At 46.7% G+C, this 12677-nt stretch overlaps 1 protein-coding gene across 1 annotated transcript in view; it reads left to right on the top strand.

The window, feature by feature from the left end:
• The window catches only part of AMFR (autocrine motility factor receptor, E3 ubiquitin protein ligase), a 45492-nt gene that overhangs the window by 28829 nt on the left and 3986 nt on the right, over positions 1–12677 (top strand). Inside the window, exons 9-12 of the mRNA XM_010861917.1 lie at positions 757–947; positions 2680–2783; positions 8966–9100; positions 11151–11234. Of these exons, the coding sequence (XP_010860219.1) occupies positions 757–947; positions 2680–2783; positions 8966–9100; positions 11151–11234 (514 nt within the window). The remainder of the gene's footprint in view (positions 1–756; positions 948–2679; positions 2784–8965; positions 9101–11150; positions 11235–12677) is intronic.

The raw sequence follows: 12677 nt of genomic DNA, 5'->3' as shown, positions 1-12677 counted from the left end.
GGAGTTTCAGCTTTAGCATCATTCCTTCCAAAGAAATCCCAGGGCTGATCTCCTTCAGAATGGACTGGTTGGACCTCCTTGCAGTCCAAGGGACTCTCAAGAGTCTTCTCCAACACCACAGTTCAAAAGCATCAATTCTTCGGCGCTCAGCCTTCTTCACAGTCCAACTCTCACATCCATACATGACCACAGGAAAAACCATAGCCTTGACTAGACGAACCTTTGTTGGCAAAGTAATGTCTCTGCTTTTGAATATGCTATCTAGGTTGGTCATAAGTTTCCTTCCAAGGAGTAAGCGTCTTTTAATTTCATGGCTGCAGTCACCATCTGTAGTGATTTTGGAGCCCAGAAAAATAAAGTCTGGGTTAATGCGTAGCTAAAGTAGAGTAAGAGAACAGATCATTGGAACAGAGGATTCAAAGACGTGAGAGGCAAGGGTGTTGGATTGGAAGTTAGTCAGATTGAGCTGGAGAGGAAAATGGTGAGCTGTATGAGGAAGTCTTACTGAAAAGGGGTCATGCCTGGGAACTTGTAGATGACCATGTACGTTAACAAATTGATGTTCAGAGCAGGATACACCAGAAGTACATTAGGGTGAAGCAGGGCCAGAAGTAATGTCAGCAAGTGTTTCTCAACGTTTAAATCTTGCTAATGGTGAATAGAAAGTAAAATTACAACTCACTGATATATTCAGAATACTTCTGGTGAATTCTTGCAAAATATGCTAAGAATATCTTATTTTGGACTTTTTGGTAGCTCCTGTCTTCGTTCCTGGCTAGAACAAGACACCTCTTGCCCCACATGCAGGATGTCTCTTAACATTGCTGACAATAATCGTGTCCGGGAAGACCATCCAGGAGAGAACCTGGATGAGAATTTGGTTCCTGTGGCGGCAGCCGAAGGCAGACCTCGCTTAAACCAACACAATCACTTCTTCCACTTCGACGGTTAGTTGGTTTCAACCTCTAAACCCCCCGACAGGGTGTTCTCCTCTTAGGGGACACTGTTTTCATTATAACTTGTCCTGTACTGGCTAGTTTAATAATACGTTTCAGTTTGAATTGACAGTGTTCAGTGAGTATGGGTAACACTGAGGCTAGTCTATACCAGGCACTTCGCTAGATTCTGTGTGAATTGCGGGGAAGGGGGTCCAGGGAGGTGAAAGTAGTTACAGTTGAATCAGCCGTGCCTGCAGGAGTGAGCTTAATCACTTTAATAGTTAACCGTTGCTAATAATTTATTACACTGGTATAATACTTAAGCCTATAATGAAGGGTCACTGAACAGTCATTCCAGTGAGTACTAGGAGGAGAATCAGAGCTGGAAGCCTCTTGCTTTGTCCATGAGATATGAATGTTCAGTCTTCCAGAATGTTGGAAAGAGTTGTATTCATGATAAAACGACACTTAAAATTCTAAGATCATGGGCACCATATCAGGAACTGGTTTATCATTCCTTAATTCACATTACATTGGCCCATTGCTGATTTTCATCAGTTTCAATACCACTAAATGCTGAGTTCATATTTCCTACTCTAAAGTAGGTATCCCTAGATTATTTGTTTAGGAAGATTGCTCTTCCCATCTCTGATTTGAGTTTCCAAGGGTGGGGCACAGCAGGAGTGGCAACACGTTGAAATCCCTGATAGGAAGGACCAGAGGAGCGGAGTCCATCTCTGAGAAGAGGGGATGGTGACCGCCGGCTGGCTGAGCAGGTGTAGAGGGGCTGCTTTGTGGCTGCTAATTAAGGCCTCTTCCTTGTCAGACTTCTGAAATAGACAAGCGGATCTTGGACATGGGTTCTGGCTATGTAAGCTATTTTTTGTGAATTATTACTGAAAACCTAGTCTAAATTGATAAAGGCAACTTTATTTCTCCTTAGTAAGTACATGAAATAGGTATCCAGCTTTTTCTTGGGCACAAACTGTCCAGGCAAGACTTTTGAGTGGCCCTTGAGCTTGTTCTACACTGCTGGCCTCAGTGCTCCTTTCTGAAGGAGAGGGGAATCCTACTTAAATGTGTGGCTTGATATGGGACTGTTTTCGTGCCGACACCCATGGTCTTATAGCTTAGGTTCCCCTTCCTTAGGGCCATGGCAGCAGCAGCAGACTTCTTAGTCCAACAACCTGTGTTGTAGTGCTGTTGGAGAAGCATTTTGAATGAGAAAAATAAAGTCTTTAAACCAGATTATTAAGTAGAAACTACTTCATGGAAATGATGTCCCCTGATGAGTAGTGTTTATGAGTAGTGTGAAGAGAAGAGTGAAAGGTCGGCTCCTGTAGCAGCTTTGCAGCCCTGAGCACCTTCCTGACGGTGCGGGCTGTGGGAGGGATGGCGTGTTGTGTGGGTCCAGGGCCACTGGGGCGTGGGCAAGCCCGGCAGTGAAGTGTCCTGGAACCTGACTGTGGCTTCAGGTCCTGGCCACCGTAACTAGATGCTGGATCTTGGACAAGTTACCTAACTTCTGCGTGCCTTGGGGACCAACAGGAGCACTGGAGTCAAATCCCTGAGAAGAGTAACATAGGAATAATAATAATACACCCAGGTGGGGTTTTAGTGAGAATTGACACTTGGTCAGAGGCCTGGTGTAAAGGAAGCCCGGCTGGTAGTGACACTCACGTGGTAGCTAACGTGAGGAGGGAGGCCTCTAAAACCTGCCCTGGATTCTCGTTTGTTTCAGGGTCCCGGATCGCGAGTTGGCTGCCGAGTTTCTCAGTCGAAGTGATGCACACCACCAACATTCTAGGCATTACACAGGCAAGCAACTCCCAGCTCAATGCAATGGTAAGGAGCGCTCACTGCTTTTAGCTGGAGCTTATTAATCAGGAGGGAAGGAGATGCTGGAGAGCATGTGCCATGTGCGTGACCTGGCTGGTCTCACTCTGCTCTGGCAAAATGACAGGGTTTTCAGGGGCATCGTATTCATCGGGACCACTTCCATGCCTGTGTTCTAAAATTGAAACTGACTGACTTGCAGGGAAGGAATGGAGACACAGATGTAGAGGGAGAGGGTGGGACGAGTAGGGAAAGCAGCATCAGCACGTGTTCGCTCAGAGGTGTAAGGTGGAGAGCTGCTGAGAAGTTACTGTGCAGCCCGGGGAGCCCAGTGTGGCGCTCTGTGACCACCCGGAGGGATGGGACGGGAGGAGCGGAAGGAGGCTAGGAGAGGAGGGCGTATGTATATATAATTATGGCTGATTTGCGTGGCTGTATGGCAGAAATTGATATAAAGTTGTAAAAAATTTAAAACAAAATTTAAATAATTACCAAGAAAAAAAATTGAAACTGGTTTGGAAGTGAGCCTTCGTTTTACTGATGTGGCAGATAATGTGCCCTTTTCTGAGCACTGCTAGGGGCACTCTTGTGATCTTCGCTAGTCTTGGGACGCCTCTTAATTTTCACCACCAGTATTTGGGGAGTTACTGACTTGAGTGAATGATATGATTTTTGTTAAAAATTGTAGTAGGCCTACCATATGTGTTATTTTGACTCCATCTCCTCCCTTCCCCAAATAAATAACTGAGTATACATTAACACACACCGTTATACATGCATATATGGCTGTGGACGTAAGTATGTGTGTTTGTACACACAAACACACACACCATGAGATGCTGTGCATGCTCTTGGCTCATTCAAGGATATTGTCCAAATACTTCAAGATTCTGTGTATTTTCTAAAGCTTTATCATCTGATCTTCACTGATTCACTAATTCACTAATGAAATTTAGTGTTCATTATGATGATAAATGCAAGAGTCTTAAAAATCTAAACTGTGTTATTCCTGCCCTAATAGGGCCTCTGGTTGACATGGGCAGCCCTGGCCAGTACTTTAGAAAGTCATTGGTTCATTTGTTTGTCCATTAACTTATCTTAGTGTATTTATTCAACAAATGTGTAGTGAAAGCCTGTTCCTAAGATGGGCTCTGTGCTGTTTCAACAAATTGCGTAGCACCTGGAGTGTCAACAGGGTGGACAGGAGTCCTACTTTCGAGAAGTGTGACTTCTTCATGTGGGGAGAGAGGGAGACCGACTGTAAACACAGACGAGGTCATTGCCAGTGGGGATGAGGGCTTTGCAGGCTGTAGGGCAGGTCATGTTGAGTGGTGAGCACAGACTGTTCTAGAAGAGACATTCAGAGAAGACTCAAGAGGTGATATTTAAGCTGAGACAGGAACGGTGAAAAGGAGGTAGAGGAAACAGGTGCATGGCCATGAGGTGACAATGTTCTGGAAACTAAGGGAAGTGATTGTGGTTGGAGCGTGTGGATCAAAAGCAAGACTGTGACATAATCGAGGTTGCAGAGCAGGTCATGTGGGGATGTGTAGGCCACAGTGCAGTTTGGGTTCTGTAATGAAATGACTGTTAGTGGGCCATTTGGGGCTTTTTTTCCCCTCCCCCAGGTGACTGTGACTGATAGGACCGTTAGCAGAGGATAATTTACTTCTGAGAGAATGACATTTACGGGGTGGAAATGGAACCAGCAAGACCAGTTAGGAGGCTGTTGCAGTAGTTCAGGCAAAAAAGGATGGTGGCTTGGACCAGGGTGTTGGGAATTAAGATGAAAAGGAATGGCAGATTGAAGGCTTTTTGAAAATGAACTGATAGGACTTGACAGTGCTTTTGGTTTGGATGTAGGGTAGTGGGGCGAGGGGAGGGTTGGTTTTCGTTAAGCAACCGAGCAGACAGTTGTACCAGGTATTGAGATGGGCAGGACTGAGGGAGGAGCAGGTGAAGGACCTCAGCCTTCTGTTTGGCCGGGGATGTTGGGGTGTCCGTGAGTCAGCCAAGTAGAGATGTCAGGTAGACAGTTGCGGACCTCAAGAAAGAGATCCAGCTGGAGAGAAACATTTGGGAGCTTTACGTCGTAGGGGACTGGATCTCTTCAGGGGAAAGAAGGTGGCTCACGAAGAGAAGAGGGCTCAGGGCTGAGGTCTGGCAGAGAGAGAGGAGCTGTGGCAGCGATTGGAAAGGAAGGAAACCGCAGGAGAAGAGGCAGGTCAGGTGTGTGGTAGTTCTTAGCAGATGAAGTCAGAGATGCATCTTGAGTGTGGCAGAGTGGAGGTGGTTATCAGCTGGAGAGGAACAAGCAGTTTCCATGGCTTGAGGGGTTGAATTCTAGATTGTTGGATGGGAAAATGAGTGGGAGCTGAAGACACTCAGTAGCTGGCAATGTGTTACAAGATGGTACAAAGAAGTAAGGTGGTTGCTTAATAGGGGTGTGCCATCAGAGGAGTTTTGGTTGATTTTTTTTTTCTTTAAGATTTTTGAGCAGGCCATTCATTGATCCACAAATTTCAGAACCTGTAGGGAATTTCCCTGGTGGTTCAGTGGTTAGGACTCCATGCTTCCACTTCCACTGCAAGGGGCATAGGTTCCGTCCCTGGTCAGTGAAATAAGATCCCACTTGCTTTGAGCCATGACCAAAAACACCCCCAAAATCAAAAAACAAAACCTGTAGAGTATCTGGTAAAGTCACACTCCTGTCCTTGCCGCCATCTGCCCAGACTCCCTCCTCTCAGGGAATAACAATTTTGATTAGTTTTTTCTGTGTTGTGTTCTTTCACAGTGTTTACATACACACAGAAGCAAGCGCGAAGTGTGTATTCTTTTTCTTTTCCCCACGGGCCATCTTTTTTCTTCTATTTTTTGTTGTTTGTTGTTCAGCTGCTCAGTCGTGTCTGATTCTCTGAAACCCCATGAACTGCAGCATACCGGGCTTCCCTGTTCTTCACTGTCTCTTGGAGTTTGCTCAAACTCATATCCATTGAGTCAGTGATGCCATCCAACCATCTCATCCTCTGTTGCCCCCTTCTCCTCATGCCCTGAATCCTTCCTAGCATCAGAGTCTTTTCCAGTGAGTCACATACCATACCCTTAACCACTTTTAAGTGTACAGTTCAATGGTATTAAGTATATTCATGTTTTTATGCAACTCTCACCACCATCCATTTCCAGAACTCTTCATCTTACAAAACTGAAGCCCTAACCCAATAAGCAGTAACTCTCCATTCCCTCCTTCCTAGCCCCTGGCAATCACCATTCTCCTTTCTTTATGAATTTGACTTTAGGGACCTCATTTAAACAGAATCATAATTTTTTTTGTGTGTGTGACTGGCTTATTTTACTAAGCTTTGTGTCCTCAAGGTTCAGCTGTGATGTCGCATGTGTCAGTTTCCTTCCTTCTTAAGGCTGAATAAATATCCGCTTGTATGGATAGACCACATTTGGCTTGTCCATTCATCTGTCAGTGGACGCTTGGGTTGCTTCCATGTTTTAGCTATCGTGAGTAATGGGACTACGAATATGGGTGTACAAATAAATCTCTCTTTGAGACCCTGTTTTTAGTTCTTTTCTGTACCCAAGAGTCTTTTTAAAAAGATTCTAAAGCATGCTTGATTTGCAAATAGGAATGATCACTAGACGGGGAGAGATTGATGGTACAGAACAAAGTTAACTGAAGGCACAGTTCTTGAGGTGGGCGCCAGAGCTAGGAGAGAGGCATTCATTCACCTTGGTTGGGGGACGAATGGACATGGCTGCAGGCATGTCATTTTGAGAAACAGTTTTTTTTTTAAAGGCATGGCTCATAGTAACCATTTAGGTAGAAGCAACCTACGTGTCCATAAGAAATGAATGGATTATGAAAATGGTCTGTTCACACAATGGGAGTATGATTCAGCCAGCCAAAAAACTTTGAGGATATTGTGCTAAGTGAAATCAGCTAATTACCAAAAAAGACAAATACTACATGATTCCACTCACATGAGGTATCTAAATTACTCAGACTCTTAGAAACAGGAAGTAGAATGGCTGCCTGGGGAAGGGGGAGTGGGGAGTTGCCATTAAGTGGGTGTTAGAGTTGTGGTCTTGCCAAGATGAAGGCATCTGGGGATGTCTTGCACAGCAGTGTGTGTATAGTTAACACTGCTGTACACTTAAAAATGGTTAAGATGGGTGATTGTATATTATTTTGACCATTACAAAAGACCAGGCTTCCTGCTGGCTTCTGCTGTCTCAGTGAAGCACTCAGTCAGGTCATCAGCGGAGAGAGAGAGAGAGAGTAACGTCGTGAGGGCAGATGGCCTGGGAATGTGGCCACCCCGATGCTCTGCGTGGGTACTTTAGGCTCAGTCAGCTGTTGAAGCTCTTCAGGCTGATCACCTCACCTGCCCCCTTAAAAAAAGTCAGAATCCATGGGCGCATAAACCTCCCAGGAATGAGAATTACCTTGAAGTTGATGTGTTTAGAATTCTAAACAGACAGGTCCTGGTGTTCTTCCTCCCCATCCACAGTGGATTGGAATAGTCTATTTTTAGCACAACTAATTTACTGGCACAATATATTTTTTATAAAGATCTAATGTATCGTTTGCTGCATTTTCTGGGAGAAATGCTTTGGACTTACTTTATTTGGGAAATGAAGAGGGAGCTGTTTATGAATAGAGAAGAATGTTATTTGATTATCCAGGTTGTTGTGGACTGTTGCCCAGTTAGCTTTGACTTGACCTGGGTTTTGAAAGATTATCAACTCATGTTCATAGAAACAATACAGGGATCCCAGGACAGCAGAGCACCAGGTCCTTCTGTGCTACACACGTGTCTTGCCCTCTCTGCCCCAACAGTGACCCAAGCAAAACTTTAAGCAGGTTTCAGCCTGGTCTTTCCTCTCTCGGTCTGACGTTGAGACACATTCCCCCTCTTTCTACAGTTACGACAACATGGTCCTCTCCCAACAGTAGACTTTCTTGTCTCCCCGAGGCAGTTATATTTTTCCTCCTCATTTTTTCTTTTGATCATTGGGACTTTTTCCACATATAAAACCCTGAATATAAGTATTTATAAAATAAATATACATGCATGAGAAAAAAATGTGGAGCTGCTCAAATGAAAGTCCAGGTGGTGGCGTGCAAGATCTCCGCCTGCTCCCCTCTGTACGTGTGGCCAACCTAGAGCCCTGATGGCCTCTATGACATTTCTAGAGTGCAGTTTGAGAACTTTAGCTCTGGAGCAGTATTAGCAATTACATTCTTTAGAATCTTAGCCGCACCTCACCCCCTCCCCACCCCTGCCGCCCCCGCTGGGCAAAGTGTAACTCCCATATGGTAAGTTCAGAGTTTTTAGTAACCATCTCTATGAGTTTCGTCAGACCCATTCAGTGGTGTAACAGCACCATAATCAAAATGCAGGGCAGCTCCATTCCCCCTCCCCTCAGATTCCATTGTGCCCCTTTGTAATCACTTCTGCTTCTACCCCCAACCTCTCGGAACCACCTATAAGTTTTCTACCCTTATAATTTTGCTTAGTCTGGAGTGTCATAGAAATGGAATCCTTGGATTGTAAAGAATCTGCGTGCATTGTGGGAGACCCAGGTTCGATCCCTGGGTTGGGAAGATTCCCCTGGAGAAGGGAATGGCAACCCATTCCAGTATTCTTGCCTGGAGAATCCCAGGAAAAGAGGAGCCTGACAGGCTAGAGTCTGTGGGGTCGCAAAGAGTCGGACACGACTGAGCAACTAACACTGTCACTGTTTTACAGCGCATAGCCTTTTGAGTGGAACATCTTTCACATAACACATTTGAATTTCATCTATTGTTCCTTCTAGGAATATATAACTTTAAGGAGAATATGTTTGTATCCTGTTACTGAGCTTTTTTTTTTTTTGGTGCCAAAACCCAGGATTGAATAAAATGAACACTTTTTAAAGCTAAATATTCTAATTCAGTCTGCCTCAGGGTCGTATTTCTGTGCTTTTTTTATTTGGAGTTGATGCCGTCACCAACTTTTCTGTTTGGCCTTCTGGAGGAGTCCTAAGTGTGAGGGTGATCTGCAGCACGGCAGTGGCCCCCGTCCTTGTGTTTTCACGGCAGGTCACCGGGTTCATTGCCCAGAGCCTGCCTCACCCCGTGACCTCAGGGAGTAACTGTTGGGAGTGACCGCTTCTGTGGCCTCTTTGTTTCCCTCCAGGCTCATCAGATTCAAGAGATGTTTCCCCAGGTGCCATACCACCTGGTACTACAAGACCTCCAGCTGACACGCTCAGTTGAAATAACAACAGACAACATTCTGGAAGGACGGATTCAAGTACCTTTTCCCACACAGGTAAACTGAGGGTTCAGGCATGACAAGTGAATTCTGTCCTTACCAAGGTTTAATCTTCTAAATTAACTTTTTAGTTACTTAACAGCTGAGTATCATTTATGACTTGATGAAGGGTTTCTGTAAATTCCCTAACTTTCCAAATTATGATTGAGAACAGACTCATCCAGGAGGCTTGGCTGAAGACAAGGACACAAACATTTGGCTGATTTTTTATGCAGATGTATACCCCAAACCAGTTTGCCCTCACCAGTCATAGTATCAGTTCACTTTTCGACAAGGATTGGCAGTCTTTTTCTAGCAGATTGAAGTATTTTAGGCCTTGCAAGCCATGCATTATCTGTTGTAACTTCTTAATTCCATGCTGCAGTGCTGAAGTAGCCGTGGACAATATGGAAATGAATGTATGCGACTGTGTTCCAGTCAAACTTTATTTACAGAAACCGTTGGAGTAACTTGTCCTATAGGCTGCGGTTTGCCAGCCCTGGCCTGGGAGACAGCACCCTTTGTCCTCAGCTGGCTTTGCACATCAGTGTAGCTTTCCACTAGTATAGTTCCTCTTTGTGTGAGGCTTGTAGTTTTGACTCTTTAAAAAAAGGTCCTGTCTCCTGGCCCATCAAAAACCTCTTTGATGGGTACAAGAAGTATTGACATTTTAAAGACAAGCTTTCCAGCAGGACCAAGGAATGAATATGTGATTAGAGTATCATAAGAGCTTCCCAAGTGGCTCAGTGGTAAAGAATCCACCTGCCAATGCAGGAGATGTGGGTTGCATCCCTGGGTCAGGAAGATCCCCTGGAGGAGGAAACAGCAACCCACTCCGGTATTCTTGCCTAGAGAATCCCATGGCCAGAGGAGCCTGGCGGGCTACAGTCCATGGGGTCACAAAGAGTCAGACACGACTAAGTGGTTGAGCCACATGCAGGCTATCATATACCAAAAAATTACTCAGTTTTTATATACCAAAACATGGAAATCTGTTAGTAAAAATCTTAAAATGTGAGAATCTTTGAAGAGAGAATAAGCCTGGAATTGGTAGTCGAAGGGGTTGAGGTATTAGAGGTGGCTCTGTGTTCCTTACCTGTAGGAACTGGCTGTGGCTCTGGGAGCAGACTCTGAGAAGGATTTGGATGCCAGTAGTTAATTTGAGAAGTGTTCTGGGAACCATGCAGTACTTCCCTGGTGGCTCAGATGGTAAAGAATCTGCCTGCAATGCAGGGGACCTGGGTTCAGTCCCAGGGTTGAGAAGATCCCCTGGGGAAGGCAATGGCTACCCACTCCAGTATTCCTGCCTGGAGAATTCCATAGGCATAGGAGCCTGGCGGACTGTAGTCCATGGGATCGTAAAGTTGGACATGACTGAGTGACTAACATTTTCTGGGAACCATGGGAAGGAGTCTAGGAAACACAGGCAGCAGGTGGGACCATGAGGTGGGTTAAGGACTTGTTGTCCAGCAGGTCAGCATCGAGGGTGTTTAGAGCTCGGGGCCGCTGGAGGCTTCTGGGATCCAGTGCAGAATTCACTATACACCAGTTCCCATCCATTGTCGGCAGAGGGCTTCCTCTGAGGAGCGCAGAGTTCCCTCACACAGCCAGAGTGAGTCCTTGGGCGATGAAATACAGAAAGCGGCCAGCCGGCACCGAGGGGACAGGCCTGCAGGGGTGAGGGCAGGTCCCGAGGCGTCTGCTGTGTTGGCCGGGGGCTCAGCCTGGCTGAGCGTGAGGACAGCGGCACCGGTTGGCAGGATGTCGAGGTGGATGAGATGACCGTGCAGGGCTTTTCCAGTGTCCTGTCTGTCCTGCTGTTGCGTTTGCTGTTGTCGTGCAGTTGTTATTACTGAAAGGGAAATTAAACACTGATAACTCTCGGACTTAGGCCTCAGACTCCTTTGTTGGGTCATTAATCCAGCATTCTCATGTCTTGGATGCCGGGGATTAGTTGAACTCAGCCTGCTGGGGCTGTAGCTCCTCCCCGCCACCCCCAGCCCCACCTGTACCTGTTCCTTGAGTTCAGAGCGGCTCTGCATTGTCTGTGCTGCTGTCTCTCTTTCAGCGGTCAGAGAGCATCAGGCCCGCGTTGAACAGCCCTGTGGAAAGGCCAAATGGCGAGCAGGAGGACGGAGAAGCCTCTGTTCAGGTAAGGCCTGTGCCCTAGAGAGCTTGGAGGAGTGGGGTGGGCACCTGGCGGTGGGCTTTGTCCACCTCTGATGTTGGTGTGACAGCGCTCGAGTAGTGAGCAGGCCGTGTGCCAGTCCTATCTCAGCATGTGAGGCTAACAGACCTCACTGTGCCCGGGTGTGGCCGGCAGCCCACTCCCTGGGGACTGTCCTCAGGACCTGAAGGAGAAAGGGGCCATGCTCTCCTGGCCAGGCCTGCCACCATGAACTTGAGTGTAGCACTAGGAAGGGTGTGGTGGGGCTGGGCCCAGGACTTGGGGTGACCACGTGGGCCCACTCTCCAGAGCCGAGGTCATCAGGTTATTCTCCCCTACACCTCTCTTGTTGAGCTCAGCATTTGCAGGAACTTCCACACATTTCACAAACAGGAGACCCCCAGGATGGGGGGAAGCATGGTTATCTTGGGAACCAAATCTGTCTAGATAACCACTCTGGGTGACCTGGGGTGAGTGCCCCCAACCGAAAACAGCTCCCTTGTCCGGGGTGCAGGGCAGAGGTGCCTCCACCCCGAGCTCTTCACCCTACAGCCTGGGGGTGCCAGTTCACATTCGTTTTCTGTAATTCTCATTTGCTTATCGATGACCATACATGCTGGAAACTTTCTTAAGGGACTGAAAATCCCCAAGCAACCCTGTCTTTGCATTTCCTTGTGTGTGTGAGATGTGTGGGGCTCCCCACACAGGGAAGAGGTCCGAGGACAGCACCGCCTTCCCTCCAGTGGGAGTCAGGGCTCTGGGAGCAGCCGCTTTCACCTCACGTGTCTTTCCCTACAAACAAGAAACACTAAACACTCCTAAGACTTCTTCAGATCTGTTGCTGAGTTAAAATGTTCATGTCCGAGTCTGTAGCTGGGTTGTGCAGTATTTGTAAAATAGTGTCTGGCTTCTGAAGAAGGGGATCATTGCTTTTCCAGGTTTTGTAGCTGGCTTAGCTCTGATTTAGAGGCTGGGCTTACTGGGTGGCCTTGTGGGTGGGTACAGCACATTCAATTTGTCTTGATTTCCCAACTTTCTTTTCAGAGCGAGCCTGAAGGTTTCTGACTTTTTTTTTTTTTAATGTAGTGAAAGGAAAGTACTTGTTTCACAAAGAAGCTTGCTATATAACACTTTTGGCTGTTCTCAGGAAATAATAAGTTCTTGGAAAACAGACAGTCATTTAATAAACACCTCGGTTTAGCCCAGTCAGCCGATCAGCTCTGCCCATTAATTCGAGGCCTTCCCTCTGCCCAAGCTCAGGCCTGCATGGGTCAGGCTTGGAGGCCTGTGGGGGCCTGGGGGTGGGCTTCCATGCCCTTCCTTCCATCTCTGCCTCCACCTCCACTCATTGGCTCTTCTTCCCAACTCCTCTAGGATCAGACTCAGGAGGGCAGAGGGTTAGGATGGGCCATGTGACCCCAGGGTGGG

This window comes from Bison bison, unplaced genomic scaffold (genome assembly GCF_000754665.1).
Source record: "Bison bison bison isolate TAMUID 2011002044 unplaced genomic scaffold, Bison_UMD1.0 scf7180017864473, whole genome shotgun sequence".
NCBI classification, from domain to species: domain Eukaryota; kingdom Metazoa; phylum Chordata; class Mammalia; order Artiodactyla; family Bovidae; genus Bison; species Bison bison.
Note: the sequence above shows the minus strand (reverse complement) of the source record. Positions and strands in the feature narration are given on the sequence as shown.